This window comes from Cavia porcellus, unplaced genomic scaffold, assembly GCF_034190915.1.
Source record: "Cavia porcellus strain 051 isolate PalLab524CR breed Dunkin Hartley unplaced genomic scaffold, mCavPor4.1 scaffold_7, whole genome shotgun sequence".
NCBI lineage: Eukaryota > Metazoa > Chordata > Mammalia > Rodentia > Caviidae > Cavia > Cavia porcellus.
This window is the reverse complement of record NW_026947490.1, coordinates 67,018,905-67,032,516: the sequence shown is the minus strand read 5'-3', so window position 1 is coordinate 67,032,516 and position 13,612 is coordinate 67,018,905. Positions and strand designations below refer to the sequence as shown.

The window sequence follows — 13,612 nt, the reverse complement described above, 5'->3', positions numbered from 1 at the left end:
ACTATAGTACCCAGTGCTGATCTCAGAGTGTCATGATGCGAAATCCAGCAATACTATTATTCTTTGTTCAGGGTGATTTTAGTCTGCTTTGGCTTGTCTAATCTCAACAGTAAATGAAGATATGGATAACTGCATGTATGTTTAAGTGTAAAGGATTGATAACCATATTACTAAGTTTTTGTTGGATAGTTGAACAGAACTATTTGCAGTCTCGCTGTTTGAATCCCCACTTTGTATGCTTCACTTTTGTATCTTGAACAACTATTTGTAAGAAGACAATATGTAATCATCAACTAGTGATTTCTTACTGTTTATTTTTTCTTTGAAAATATGTATTATTTCTACCCTTTTTCTGTTTTGTTTAGTCTTTCTTTAAATAAAATTTTAAAAACTAAAAACAATTTTTAAAAAGGGGGAGCGCTTCTGTGTCGCTCTTGAATTCTGGCACAGGTGATGTCCTTTCTGTGTCTTGATAATTAAGCATGTTTGCTGAGACATCTTGAGCTTTAAACCCAGAGGTGACACATTCAAAGCTGGGTGGAGCTCTCAAAAGCAGTGGGTGGGATAATGCATAGGATGATGTCTTGGGTTCCTTCTATCCCTTCTAGAAGAATAGCTGATTGGAGGGGAGAAAAGGGTGCCCTACACACTCTGATTCTTCTTCACAGACGTGAGTCAAAGGAGGATTGAGAGAGAAAGGGAACACGACTGGGCCCTGGGAAGTCCATTGCGAAACTCTTCAAAGTGTGACTCAAGTACTATAAGCCTTTAGTTGCACATAAAACCCCAACTCTTTAAAGCTTATTTCCTTTCCACGTGTTATGGGTAGAACTGTATCCATCTCAAAGCCATGTGGTAAAACCTTAGCCCCACTTCCAATCAGTGGCCTTATTGGGTAATAACGTAGGTGCAAATGTGTTAACTAAGAAGAAATCATACTTGTGTTTGGTGAGCCTCTACTCTAACAGGATATCCATATTAACAGGGGAGATTTGGAGATACACACATATGAGGATACCACCAGAGTGAGGCTTCTGCCAGTCCACAAGCACAAAACATTGCCAGCAAAGAAGCAGAAGAGGGACAAGAGACGTGGAAAACATTCTCTCTCATAGCCACATTCAGAGGAATTAACCCTCCCAATACCCTGACCTCACCCTTGTATTCTCCAGAACTGTGAACCAGTAGCTTTCCATAGTTTAACCCTGTTAGTTGGTGCTGCTTTGTTATGAGAGCCTGAGCGACCTAATACCCAAGTGTTGAGACTGCCATTACCCATGACAAACCAGGGATGTGTTCTCTTTCTAGTTAAGCACATTGGCATATTAACATTTATAATAGAAGGCAGGCGTGTCTGAATTTGGAGCTTCAGAACTAGTTGTTACAGCTTCAGAACTGGTTGCAAACATCTTACCAGTCATTTCCCCTCAAAGTCTCCAAAACCAGTTGGGCCTTAGAAATCACCTCAGGTGTAGCCTCTTCATTCAAAGATGAAAGCATTAAGGACCAGACATATGGATTACCCAAGGTCAGCTAGCTGTTTGCAGACAGAACTGAGAGCTTTGGCTTCCAACACCCCAGTGAGAGACTTTTCCACTAGATTGCCCTTGGTCCTGTGGGAAGTTTATGCAGACAGAAAAAATAAATGCATATTCTTCCTTGGAGATGTGGCTATATGCAAGGTAGCAGGAATCCTACCAGTGCCTGGAGAACCTACTACTCACATTGTAAAGATTTAAGAACAAAAGCATTAATATGCTTTAATATTCCCCAGTGTAACATAGTCCAAAGAAGAATAGAAGAAGCTAAAATCTAATTATATCTGAATCTTTGCTTAATCCAGCAGGTTACTTGGCATTCCTATTTCAACACTTCTTGGGATTCCAATGTGAAACTAAACGCAGTGGGTACATTTAACTTCAGACTTAACAAATCGGTTGTGCCAAACCACACAACTCCACCTCAAGATCATTTCCCCCAGAGGGAGAAAATGTAATGGAGCAGTGGCCAACATGTGACTTCCCAGGCTCCAGAGATTTGACCAATACCTTCCACTGTTCATAAAATCCTTTTAAGGGCTACTTTGTAGCAGTCTGAAGGGACTTAGACAGTCATCCTTGACTTGACTCTGACTCTAGAAAATTGAATTTCAGATAATAGGCCCCGACTTTTTAGCTCCCCAACAGCTAATGCCCACAGTTCCTTGTGTGGCTGACAAGTTGTGAATATTAATCAGTTTAGAGGTCAGTGAGATGTCCAGCAAGAAACAAATGGTGTCTTAGAACAAAAGGAAGGAGGGCCAGTTTTGAACATAATAAATTGGAAAAGAATTGATAGTGTGGTTTGCAAATGCTATTAACATAGCCAAGTCATACAGCATCCACGTAAGTGTTTTCTGGAACTCACAATAAATTATATTCAGAATGACAGTTTACACAAATATGAATCAGTAGCTTCTGAATAATGCCTTGGGTCAGTATCATATGAATAGTTTTACATTTATTGTTTTGCTTGTCTTTTCCTCTGAATTGCAGTGTTGGCAGAAGTGATCACATATTTGACGTGTAACTATGCAGATCAACTCACCCACTCTCACTTCTGCTGCCCCGTGACCAGAGTATGGATTGAAAACCGATGATCAATTTAAATGCCCACTGAACTAAATCAGCGTGGTGCTGAGTGTAGAGGGTCCACCTGATTGCCATGGCCTCCATAAAAAGATAGTGGTGTTGTGGGTTCTCCTAAGTGGTGGTATTGTTTGGAGCTGTTGGTTATTTTGGAGCTGTTGGTTCTCCTGGAGGAGCTTGTCATGCTGGCTCCTCTGATATTACAAACTCAGCTATTATGGTTGGAGGAGCTCAGGACCTTGTTGCTGAGGGTGGCTGTGGTTCACTTTTGGGGACCTCTGGTCTTTAACCTAGAGCATCGCTTTCTGGCTCTGGAGGGGAAGATGTGTGCTGTTCAGTTTCCAGGAGAAGCTTGTCATACTGACTTCCTGATATGAACTCGGCTGTTCTTATCACTGGAGGAGCTTGGGACGTTCTTGTAACTGAGGATGGCTGTGGGGTGGAGTGCGGAGGGAGAGCCTCTGGTCTTACTTTGAGCATTGCTTCCTGGCTCCAGTGCAGAACTCTCAACCTGGCACAGCTCCTTCACCCTGCTGACACAGGCTTTCTGACCTTTGGGCCTTCCCAGAGCAGATCCATGAAATGCACTTGCATGAGTCATTTTCGTGGGCTATTGGACTCCTGTTGGACTCGTGGGGAGTGTTGTCATGGGCTCAAGGTCTTCTGCTGGACTCATGAGGGATTTTGCTGTGGGATCCAGACCCTCAGCTGGCTTTTCTAGGTCTTTAGTGTGTGGACAGATTTCCTGCACTTCTTGTATTTAACTCTCGGGTGACCATTATATAATAGTGCTATAAATTTTGTGTCTTGTACGGGTTTGCTCTCGTTGCAGTCCCTGACTATAGCACAGAGTGAGGGAGGAACCCTCACGGACTTCCCTCCCCATCCCTTGGCCAAGAACCAAACCAGCGCCTCTCACAGGGCAAAGTATGAAGCACAGTCAAGGAGACAGACAACCCATGTCTTCACTGGACAAACTGAAAACCACTGTGCATGTCTGCAAATGTGTGAGAAAACACATTTAACAGTTAATTTTGAGAAGTTTCTCACACCCACCAACTATGAATGTCCACCCTATCCACATTATTTGAAATTACACCTCTCAAACAAGTTGCTCCCCTGGAAAATGAAAGCAAAAGAGGCTGCACCTGCTGGGTGTGGCTCAGAACCGAGGTCGTGAAGACACTTTACCGAAACCATTTCTGGATTCTCGGCTTCTGGAAACCTGCCTAACACACAGCCTGCGCCATCACGGTTCCGCCCATGTCCTCTTTCCCAGCCACTCTGCTTTCATATTACTAGAGCAGACCTTGCCTTTTCCCATTTAAATTACACGAGCTGTGACTTGCCCTACGGTGTAAAATTTTCAACAAAAATGATTTGAAATGCAAGGGTAGGTGGAGCCTCTACATAATCCACGTCCCGCTTCTCCATCCATTGCGCTAAGCAGTGGAGTCCCATGGAGCTTTTACTTTTCAGTTTAGTAATTACGTAGTTACAGAAATGTGTAGCACATCTTTGTTAATTTTTTATTTATTTGAGAAAAAACACAGGAAAGAACAACAAAAAGCAAGAGACAAACAATAACAAACACAAAACAGTAACAGTATAGATTTTTAAAACAAGGCGATAGGAATTTAACAATGGCTTTTTCGCAACGGGTTTGCCACGAGAGCACAGGTGTAGTGAAAACCACCACTAAATCAAAGGCAACATGGGGAAGGAAAAGACTCATATTAATATCGTCGTCATTGGACACGTGGATTCCGGCAAGTCCACCACTACTGGCCATCTGATCTATAAATGTGGTGGCATCGACAAAAGAACCATTGAGAAATTTGAGAAGGAGGCTGCTGAGATGGGAAAGGGTTCCTTCAAATATGCCTGGGTCTTGGATAAACTGAAAGCCGAGCGTGAGCGTGGTATCACCATTGACATCTCCCTGTGGAAATTTGAGACCAGCAAGTACTACGTGACTATCATTGATGCACCTGGACACAGAGACTTTATCAAAAACATGATTACAGGCACATCTCAGGCTGACTGTGCTGTCCTGATTGTTGCTGCTGGTGTTGGTGAATTCGAAGCTGGTATCTCCAAGAATGGACAGACCCGTGAACATGCCCTTCTGGCTTACACCCTGGGTGTGAAACAACTAATTGTCGGTGTTAACAAAATGGATTCCACTGAGCCACCCTACAGCCAGAAGAGATACGAGGAAATTGTTAAGGAAGTCAGCACCTACATTAAGAAAATCGGCTACAACCCTGACACTGTAGCTTTTGTGCCAATTTCTGGTTGGAATGGTGACAACATGTTGGAGCCAAGTGCTAATATGCCTTGGTTCAAAGGATGGAAGGTCACTCGTAAAGATGGCAATGCTAGTGGAACTACACTGCTTGAAGCTTTGGATTGCATCCTTCCACCCACTCGCCCAACTGACAAGCCTTTGAGACTGCCCCTCCAGGATGTCTACAAAATTGGTGGTATTGGTACTGTCCCTGTGGGCCGAGTGGAGACTGGTGTTCTCAAACCTGGCATGGTGGTCACCTTCGCTCCAGTCAATGTGACAACTGAAGTAAAGTCTGTTGAAATGCACCATGAAGCTTTGAGTGAAGCTCTTCCAGGAGACAATGTGGGCTTCAACGTCAAGAACGTTTCTGTCAAAGATGTTCGCCGTGGCAATGTTGCTGGAGACAGCAAAAATGACCCACCGATGGAAGCAGCTGGTTTCACTGCTCAGGTGATTATCCTGAACCATCCTGGCCAGATCAGTGCTGGCTATGCCCCTGTACTGGATTGTCACACAGCTTACATTGCTTGCAAGTTTGCTGAGCTGAAAGAAAAGATTGATCGCCGGTCTGGTAAGAAGCTAGAAGACGGGCCCAAATTTTTGAAATCTGGTGATGCTGCCATCGTTGACATGGTTCCAGGCAAGCCCATGTGTGTTGAGAGCTTCTCTGATTATCCACCTCTGGGTCGTTTTGCTGTTTGTGATATGAGACAGACAGTTGCCGTGGGTGTCATCAAAGCAGTGGATAAGAAGGCTGCTGGAGCTGGCAAGGTCACCAAGTCTGCCCAGAAAGCTCAGAAGGCTAAATGAATATTACCCCTAACACCTGCCACCCCAGTCTTAATCAGTGGCGGAAGACCGGTCTCAGAACTGTTTCTCCCAATTGGCCATTTAAGTTTAATAGTGAAAGACTGGTTAATGATAACAATGCATCGTAAAACCTTCAGAAGGAAAGGAGAATGTTTTGTGGACCATTTTTTTTGTGTGTGTGGCAGTTTTTAAGTTATTAGTTTTTAAAATCACTTTTTAATGGAAACAACTTGACCAAAAATCTGTCACAATTTTGAGACCCATTAAAACAAAAGTTTAATGAGAAACTTGTGTCTCTGGTCAACACAGCTACAGTTTCTTATCTGTTTCAGGTGTTAACCTTGAAACTTGATTATAATTTTGGCTGCTTTTATGTATCTGGGAAAGGGGAAGCTGTTTTGAGTGAAAAGGCATGGGGGGGGGCTGTGTTGATTAACCAATTTACAGAATACTTCTGTATTAGTGTAATTGCAGAATACCAAACCTGTTATGTGCAAAAATTAATTTTTGTTAATGTTGATCTCCAGAAACACTCCTATGGGGCCATAAGTATGTGTACCCAGGTTTTAAGATAAATGGAAACTCATTGCTTGATGTGGATGACTTAACATGAGGGAAATAACTTTGGGTTGGGAGGTAAATGTAGGCAAGCTAATCTGGAGATCTCCAAATATAAAATATTTTGGAAGACTTGAGATCTTCCTCCCCTAGCTGGGAGTACTTTGGCCAGAATCAGTTTTGTAAAGTGACTCTACTAGTTAGAAGTCTGTTTAAAAAATTCCAGATGCCCAGTAACTTTAAGGGAATAAATAATCACTAAGGACATAAAAAAAAAAAGGAATTTAACAATGGTTGTAATTTCCTTCAAAAGTGTTTCTTAGATTACCAGATATAGACATGCAAAATTGATCTAATCATATGAGTATTATCTGTTCTTTCATAAGAACTAATACAATTAGTAGCATAGTCATCTTAGTTATTTTATGTATGTGTATATATACACAAATTTATGTTTTTCTTTATCCCTTCTTCTTTCCTCCTTTCTCTTATCCCAGTAACTTTTCCTCTTTGAGAAGTTTCTTAACCTTACACAATATTTTTTGCAGATTTTGGATCATATTTGCTTTCAGATTCTTACATTAGGGAGATAATATGGTATTTACACATGAGTTTGATTTATTTCACTTATGAGTATGGTCTCAAGTTGTGTCCATTTACTTATAAAAGCCTCAGTGCAATTTTTCTTTATAAATGAGTAGTATTCTATCGTATCAAAATACCACATCTGTTTTACCCATTCTTTGATTGTTGGGCATTTGGGCTTCCAAGGTTTGGCTGTTACAAATTGTGCTGCTATAAACATGGTTACATATATATCGCGTGGTATGAAGTTTTCAATTCTTCTGGGAAAGTACTCAGATACAGACTATCTGGGTGACATGGAACCTCTAATCTTAGGTTTTTGAGGTATCTCCAAACTGCTTTCCTTAGTAGCTGCATCGGCCTAAACTCGCACCAAAAGTGAAGAAGAGTTCTTTTTCCCCACAGCCCCTCCAACATTTGTTATTGGCTGATTTCTTGATCTTGGCCATTCTTTCTGCAGTGAATTGGAATCTCTGTGTTGTTTTAATTTGCATTTCTCAAATGACCAATGATGCTGAACATTTTTCATATATTTATTTGCCATTTGTATTTCTTCATCTGAGGACTGTGTATTCATCTCATGCCCATGTTTGGATTGGGTCTTTGAATTTTGGGGGCCCGATTTTTTCTTAATTCCGTATATGATCTAGATAGAAGTCCTTTTTCTGAGGGACTGTTGGCTAAGATATTTTCCCAGTTCATGAGTTTTCTTTCCATTCTGTTGAAGATTTCTTCTGACATGCAAAAACTTTTTAGTAAAACAAGATCACAGTTATTGATTCTGGGAAGTATTTCCTGTGCAGTTTGATTTTTGTTCATGAATTCTCTGCCTACCCCTATGTCATCATGATTTCTACTACTTTGTTTTCCAGTAGATTTAGTGTTTCTGCTTTAATTGTTAGATCTTTGATTCATTTTGACTTTAGTTTAGTGCATGGTGATACCATGGGTCTAGTTACAGTTTATGGCATAAGGAAAGCCAGTTTTTCCAGCACCACTTATTTAAAAGGCCATCTTTCTTCCAGTTAACATGTTTGGCCCCTATGTCAAAGATGAGGTATTTGAATATGTTTGTATTTGAGGCTATATCTTCTAATCTATTCCACTGATCTTGGGTCTGTTTTTATTCCAGAACCATGCTGATTTTATCATAGTAGCTTTGTAGTGTATTTTCAAGTCAGGGATTGTGATGCCTCTTGCCTTACCTTTGTGGTCCAGAATTACCTTTGCTATTCTAGGTCTCTTCTGGTCCCAGATGGATTTTAGAAACAGTTTCTCTAGATCTGTGAGGTATGCAAATGGTATTTTGATTGGAATTGCATTAAATCTATATAACAATTTTGGGAAAATGTCCATTTTCATAATGTTTGTTCTTCCTATCCATGAACAAGGAATGTCTTTCCATTTTCTGAGATCCTCTTCAATTTCTTTTTTCAGAGTATGTAATTTTCAATATATAGGTCTTTTACTTCCTTTATTAGATTGATTCCTAAATATTTCATTTTGGGGGGGGTGCTATTGTGAAGGGTGTGGCTTCCTTTATTTCTCTCTCAATGAGTTTGTTGTTTGTGTACAGGAATGCTATTGATTTTTTGAGTGCTGACTTTGTATCCAGCTACATTACTGAATTTAGTTATTACATCTAGAAGTCTTTCGATGGAGTTTTGGGAGTCTTCTATTAGAATATCATATCATCTGCAAATAATAATTCAATTCCTTTTTTTCTATCTTCATGCCTTTTATTTCTCTATCCTATCTAATTACACTGGCTAATGTTTCCAGAACTATATTGAATAGGAGTGGTGATAATGGACATCCTTGTCTTGTTTGTAGTTTTAGGTTGGAAGTTTTGTGTTGTTCATTTAGTAAGATGTTGGTTGTTGGTTCATCATAGATGGTGTTTATCAGATTGAGGTAAAGACAACCTATTCCAATTTTTCATATGGCTTTCATCATGAATGAGTGTTTGGTTCCGTTGAAAGCTTTTTCTGTATCTATTGAGATGAGACGATCATGTGATTCTTGTCTTTAGCGCTATTGATATGGTGGATTACATTCGTTGATTTGCATATGTTGAAACACCCTGCTTTCCTGGGATGAATCCCACTTTATCATAGTGTATAACTGTCTTTTTTTTTTTTTTTGGTACTGAGGATCAAACTCACAACCTTGTGCTTTGCTTATGCCGCTGAGCTAAATCCCCAGCCCTATGGTGTATAATTTTCTTGATGATTTGTTGCATTCTATTTCCCAGTATTATATTGAAGATTTTTGCATCTATATTCATTAGGGAGATTGGCCTGTAATTCTCATTTTGGCTGAGTTTTTCTCTGGTTTTTGTATTAGGGTAATACTTGCTTCCAAGAATGAGTTAGGGAGACTTGCTTCCCTTTCAATTTCATTGAACAGTTTGAGGAGTCTTGGCATTGTCTTCCCTAAATTTCTTGTAGAATTCCATAGTGAATCCATCTGGACCTAGGCTTTTCTTTGTTGCTAAGATTCTAATTACATTTTCAATTTCATTAACTGAAATTGAGTTATTCAGCAGTTTTACATCTTCTTGATCCAGCTTTGGTAATTCACATGTTTCTAGGAATCTGTCCATTTGTTCTGTGTTATTGAACCTATGACAGTAAAAGTTTTTGGAGTAGGTATTGATAATCTTCTGTATTCCCACAGGGTTTGTAGTAATTTCACCCTTTTCATTTCTTGTTGCATGGATTTGAGTTTTTTCTTTCTTCTTTTGATAAGGTTGGCTAGGGGTGTGTTAATTTTATTCATTCTTTCAAAGAATCATTAATTTTCCTATTTCATTAATTCTTTGTATTATTTTCTTAGTTTCAATTACATTAATGCCTGTTCTGCTTTTTATAATTTCTTCCCTTCTTTGAGCTTTGGGTTTGACTTGCTCTTCTTTTTCTGATTGAGGTGTAGTATTAGGTTATTTATTTGTGTTGGTTCCGTTATCCTGATGTGGGAGTTTACCACTATAAATTTCCCTCTGAGGACTGATTTCATCATATTCCACAGGTTTCAATAAGCTGTATTTGCATTTTCACTTGATTATAGATATTAATTTCTTCTGTGACCCAGTAGTTGATTAGGAGACTATTATTTAAGTTTCATGTGTTTGTGGGGTTCTTGTGGGATTTTTTGTCTATAATTTCCAATTTTATTGTGCATGGGATTATTTCAATTCTTTGCATTTACTTAAGCATATTTTGTGGGCTAGTATATGTCTGTTTTAGAGAATGACCAATGTGCAGCTGAGAAAAATGTATATTCTGATGTTTGGGGGGGAACGCTTGATACGCATCTACTAGGTCCATTTGTTCACAAGTTTTATTCAGTTCTGTTATTTCTTTGCTGATTTTTTGTTTGGTTGATCTGCCTCTTTGTGACAATGGGTATAAAGATCCCCCATTATAACTGTAGTATTGCTTATTTGATTTTTCATGTCTATTAAGATTTTTCTTACATGGTTGGGTTCTCCCATGTTTGGTGCATATATATTTATGATTTTAATCTCTTTCTCTTCAAGTTTTCTCCTAAAAGTATGTAGGAAACTTCTTTATTTCTTTTGATCATTTTTGTTTTGAAGTTCACATTGTCTGCAAATATTATAGCTACCCCTGCTTTTTTCTGGGTTCCTGTCACATGGAACATTGTTTTCCAAACTTTAACTTTTAGTCTATGAATTTCCTGAATTAAATGTGTTTGTTATACACAGTGTACTGTTGAATTTTGTATCTTAACCCATTCTACCAGTCTGTTTTGTTTTTATTTGTGAGTGGAGACCATTTACACTGATGGATATAACTGATATGTACTGACTTATCCCTGTCATGTTATCTTTCTGTTGTTGGTTTTCTACTTTTTCTGTTTAATTGCTTGCCCTGCTTAGTGGTTTCCTTCTGCTGTTGTAGTTATCTTTGTCTCTTTCTAGAGTATCTTTTAGTACTCTTTGTAGTGCTGGTTTGGTGGTCATGAATCTCTTCTGTTGTTCTTTGTCATGGAAGCATCTTTTTTCTTCACTAATTTTCAAAAATAGTTTTAAAGGTTACATCAATCTGGTTTGGAAGTTGTTTTCTTTCAGGACTTGAAATACTTCACTCCAAGCTCTTCCTGACTGGAAGGTTTGTGTTGAGAAGGATTGTACTGGAACACTGTGCTGGGCAGAGCTTTGATCCTCCGATATACATGTGGCTAATTGAGGCGCAACCCTGAACTATGGTCCCAGAGCCTTGCTCTGTGATAAGCAGAACTCAGAATCTTCAGGACCCATTGGCTGGTCATTCCCTGATGGACAGCTCTGGGTCTCTAGGCTGGGCAGGACTACCTCTGTGACCTGTTAGGCTGACCTGGCATTCCCCTGATGGATTGTGCTGGCATGCTGGGTTGGGCAGCTCAGATCCTTCATGCAGCTAGCAGGGATCATCTCCAGAATGTGGCACTGGGGTCTTGCACCTGGCTAGATAGAGTTCAGAACCTCCAGGACCTGGCAACTAGCTGGGACAAACTTTCACCTGGCTGGGTGGAGTGGATTTTAGAATCTCTGTGATCCACAGGGCTAGCCAGGATACATCTGAGGAGTATGGCACTGGGGACTTGTACCTGGCTGGGTGGAGTTCAGAACTTCTGGGACCCAGGTGGCTAGCCAAGACAAACCCCCAGAGTGTGGCACCAGGACCTTGATCCTGGTTGCATGGAGTTCAGAACCTCTGGGACATGTGGGGCTAAGATGCATCCCTGAATTATGGTGCTGGGGCCTTGTGCTGTGATGGGCAGAGCGCAAAACCTCTAGGACGCATTGGCTAGCTGGTTGCTTCCTGATGGATGGCTCTGGGGCTCTAGGATGGGAGGGTTCAGCACCTCTGTGACCTGTGAAGCTGGCTAGGTTTCTCCAATAGATTGCACTGGGACACTGGGCTGGGCAGAGCTTGGATACCCCATGCAGCTAGCAGGGATGCACACCTGGAGTATCTATCTTTGTTATTTTTATAGATTGCTTATTAATAATTGACTTATTAGCAATGAAGGAAATAAAAGCATTTAAATTTTTTTATTTTATATCTCTATATTTGTTATGGGGAAAAATAATCACATTACCAATGAAAAACTTTAACAAAAATTATATTACTATCACATTTACAGAAAAACATAATAAAATGATTTCAACTAAACTATCTTCACTGTTAAAGAATTTGTTTATGTATTTTTAATACACATGATATTCAGTATCCACATATATTTCAAGAGAAACATGACAGGTTTATTTTTCAATGTCAATATTTAAAACCAGTTGGATTTCATGGTTTGTGACTGCTTACACTTATGATGAAAATATCTCAGATATTAAAATATGTCAGGATGTGTATACTCTTTCAAAATTACTTTGAGAGCATCAAACACAAAGATTAGAGACTGTGTTTATGATGTGAAGCTGAGAAGTGGTTGCACAGCGGGAAAGAATGGATGAGAAGCAAACCATACCCAATGCTGAGCTGAACAGTTAGCTGAAGGTCCAAGTCAGTGATAGAAGGGAAACAGACCATAAGGTCGATGCATTAAAGTAACTGGCATGAACAGTGGTATGCTACCAGGGTTTGAAGCTCCAAGGAGTGAAATAGCAAATGTGTGTACTCAGGTAATATTTCCTTAGGAATATAAGCAATCTGTGTGCTGCTGAGAGTCTAACATATCCCTCTTTATTCTAAGTGAAAAGATAGTTTTTAAATTTCATCCTGAAGTCCAGACTTAGAAGACATTAAATGAGATATTAACTTACATAAAAATTTATGCTGGGTCCTTTGAATGATGAAAGCCTAACACTAATGCTAACACATATAATCTTCCTCCTTAAAAACTACAATAAAAGCCTCAGATTGATGAGAGTATTTGGAGCCTCCCTCTAGGTATTTAATCATTCCAGTCTGGAAAAGAAAATATTTTTCCACAATAATCAGTTTCTATAATTGTATTAAAAGTCACTGTTTGTAAAAAGAAAAATAACAAACACAATTTCATTTACTCTTTCTGTACTTTTGGATTTAAAAGAAAATAATAATAATTTACTCTAAGAGTCATCAGGCAGCAAACTCTCTTTTTAAAATGTTACCTGCAGAATTGAGCCTCCTGCGGCTGAAAATGGCAGTGAATGCTGAGAATAAACAACACTAATTTCATGCGGAACCAACATAATTTTTTTCATTCTTATATCAAGAAACTCTTAAAAGTTCATAAAAATAAAGACAGTCTCAGGTCACTGGAAGAAAGGAATTCTTTATCTTTTGAGCATCTAAAAAATATGCTCTTCAAGTTATGAATTTTTTGGAGTTAACTTGCCAAAAAAATTAAAAAGATCTTGAGTTCAATTTCAAAATGGAACTTACTATATATGATATGGAAACATCAATTAATAATCTCATTACAGAAGGTTTCCTGGCAATGCCTCTGTGGAAGACTCTCTCCAGTGTCCGATTAAGCATGAATAGCCATGGATCCTCAGAGTGAGTGCTCTGGCTTCATCTCATATCCAAGAGGGAGAATCCTGGGATTCTGCAGTCAGAGTCACATGCAGGGCTGGGGAGAAGGGACAGAACTATGAACTCCTAAAGCTTACTTGCGGGGGAGCAGGTGGGATAGACGAGGGGCAGCAGCACCTCTGTAGACTGTGACTACAAGAGCGGGTGGGAGAGCATCAGGTATCCACCTCTGCCAGAGTCTTTGGGTCAAAATG

The 13,612-nt window shown here is 39.5% G+C and overlaps 1 protein-coding gene across 1 annotated transcript; it reads left to right on the top strand.

Moving 5' to 3' along the window:
* The first annotated feature begins 4,277 nt into the window (after positions 1–4,277).
* On the top strand, positions 4,278–6,017 carry LOC100726107 (elongation factor 1-alpha 1-like). Its single transcript, XM_063253770.1, has one exon. The coding sequence runs from the start codon at positions 4,342–4,344 to the stop codon at positions 5,728–5,730; it is 1,389 nt and encodes a 462-aa protein (XP_063109840.1). The 5' UTR covers positions 4,278–4,341; the 3' UTR covers positions 5,731–6,017.
* The last annotated feature ends 7,595 nt before the right edge of the window (positions 6,018–13,612 follow it).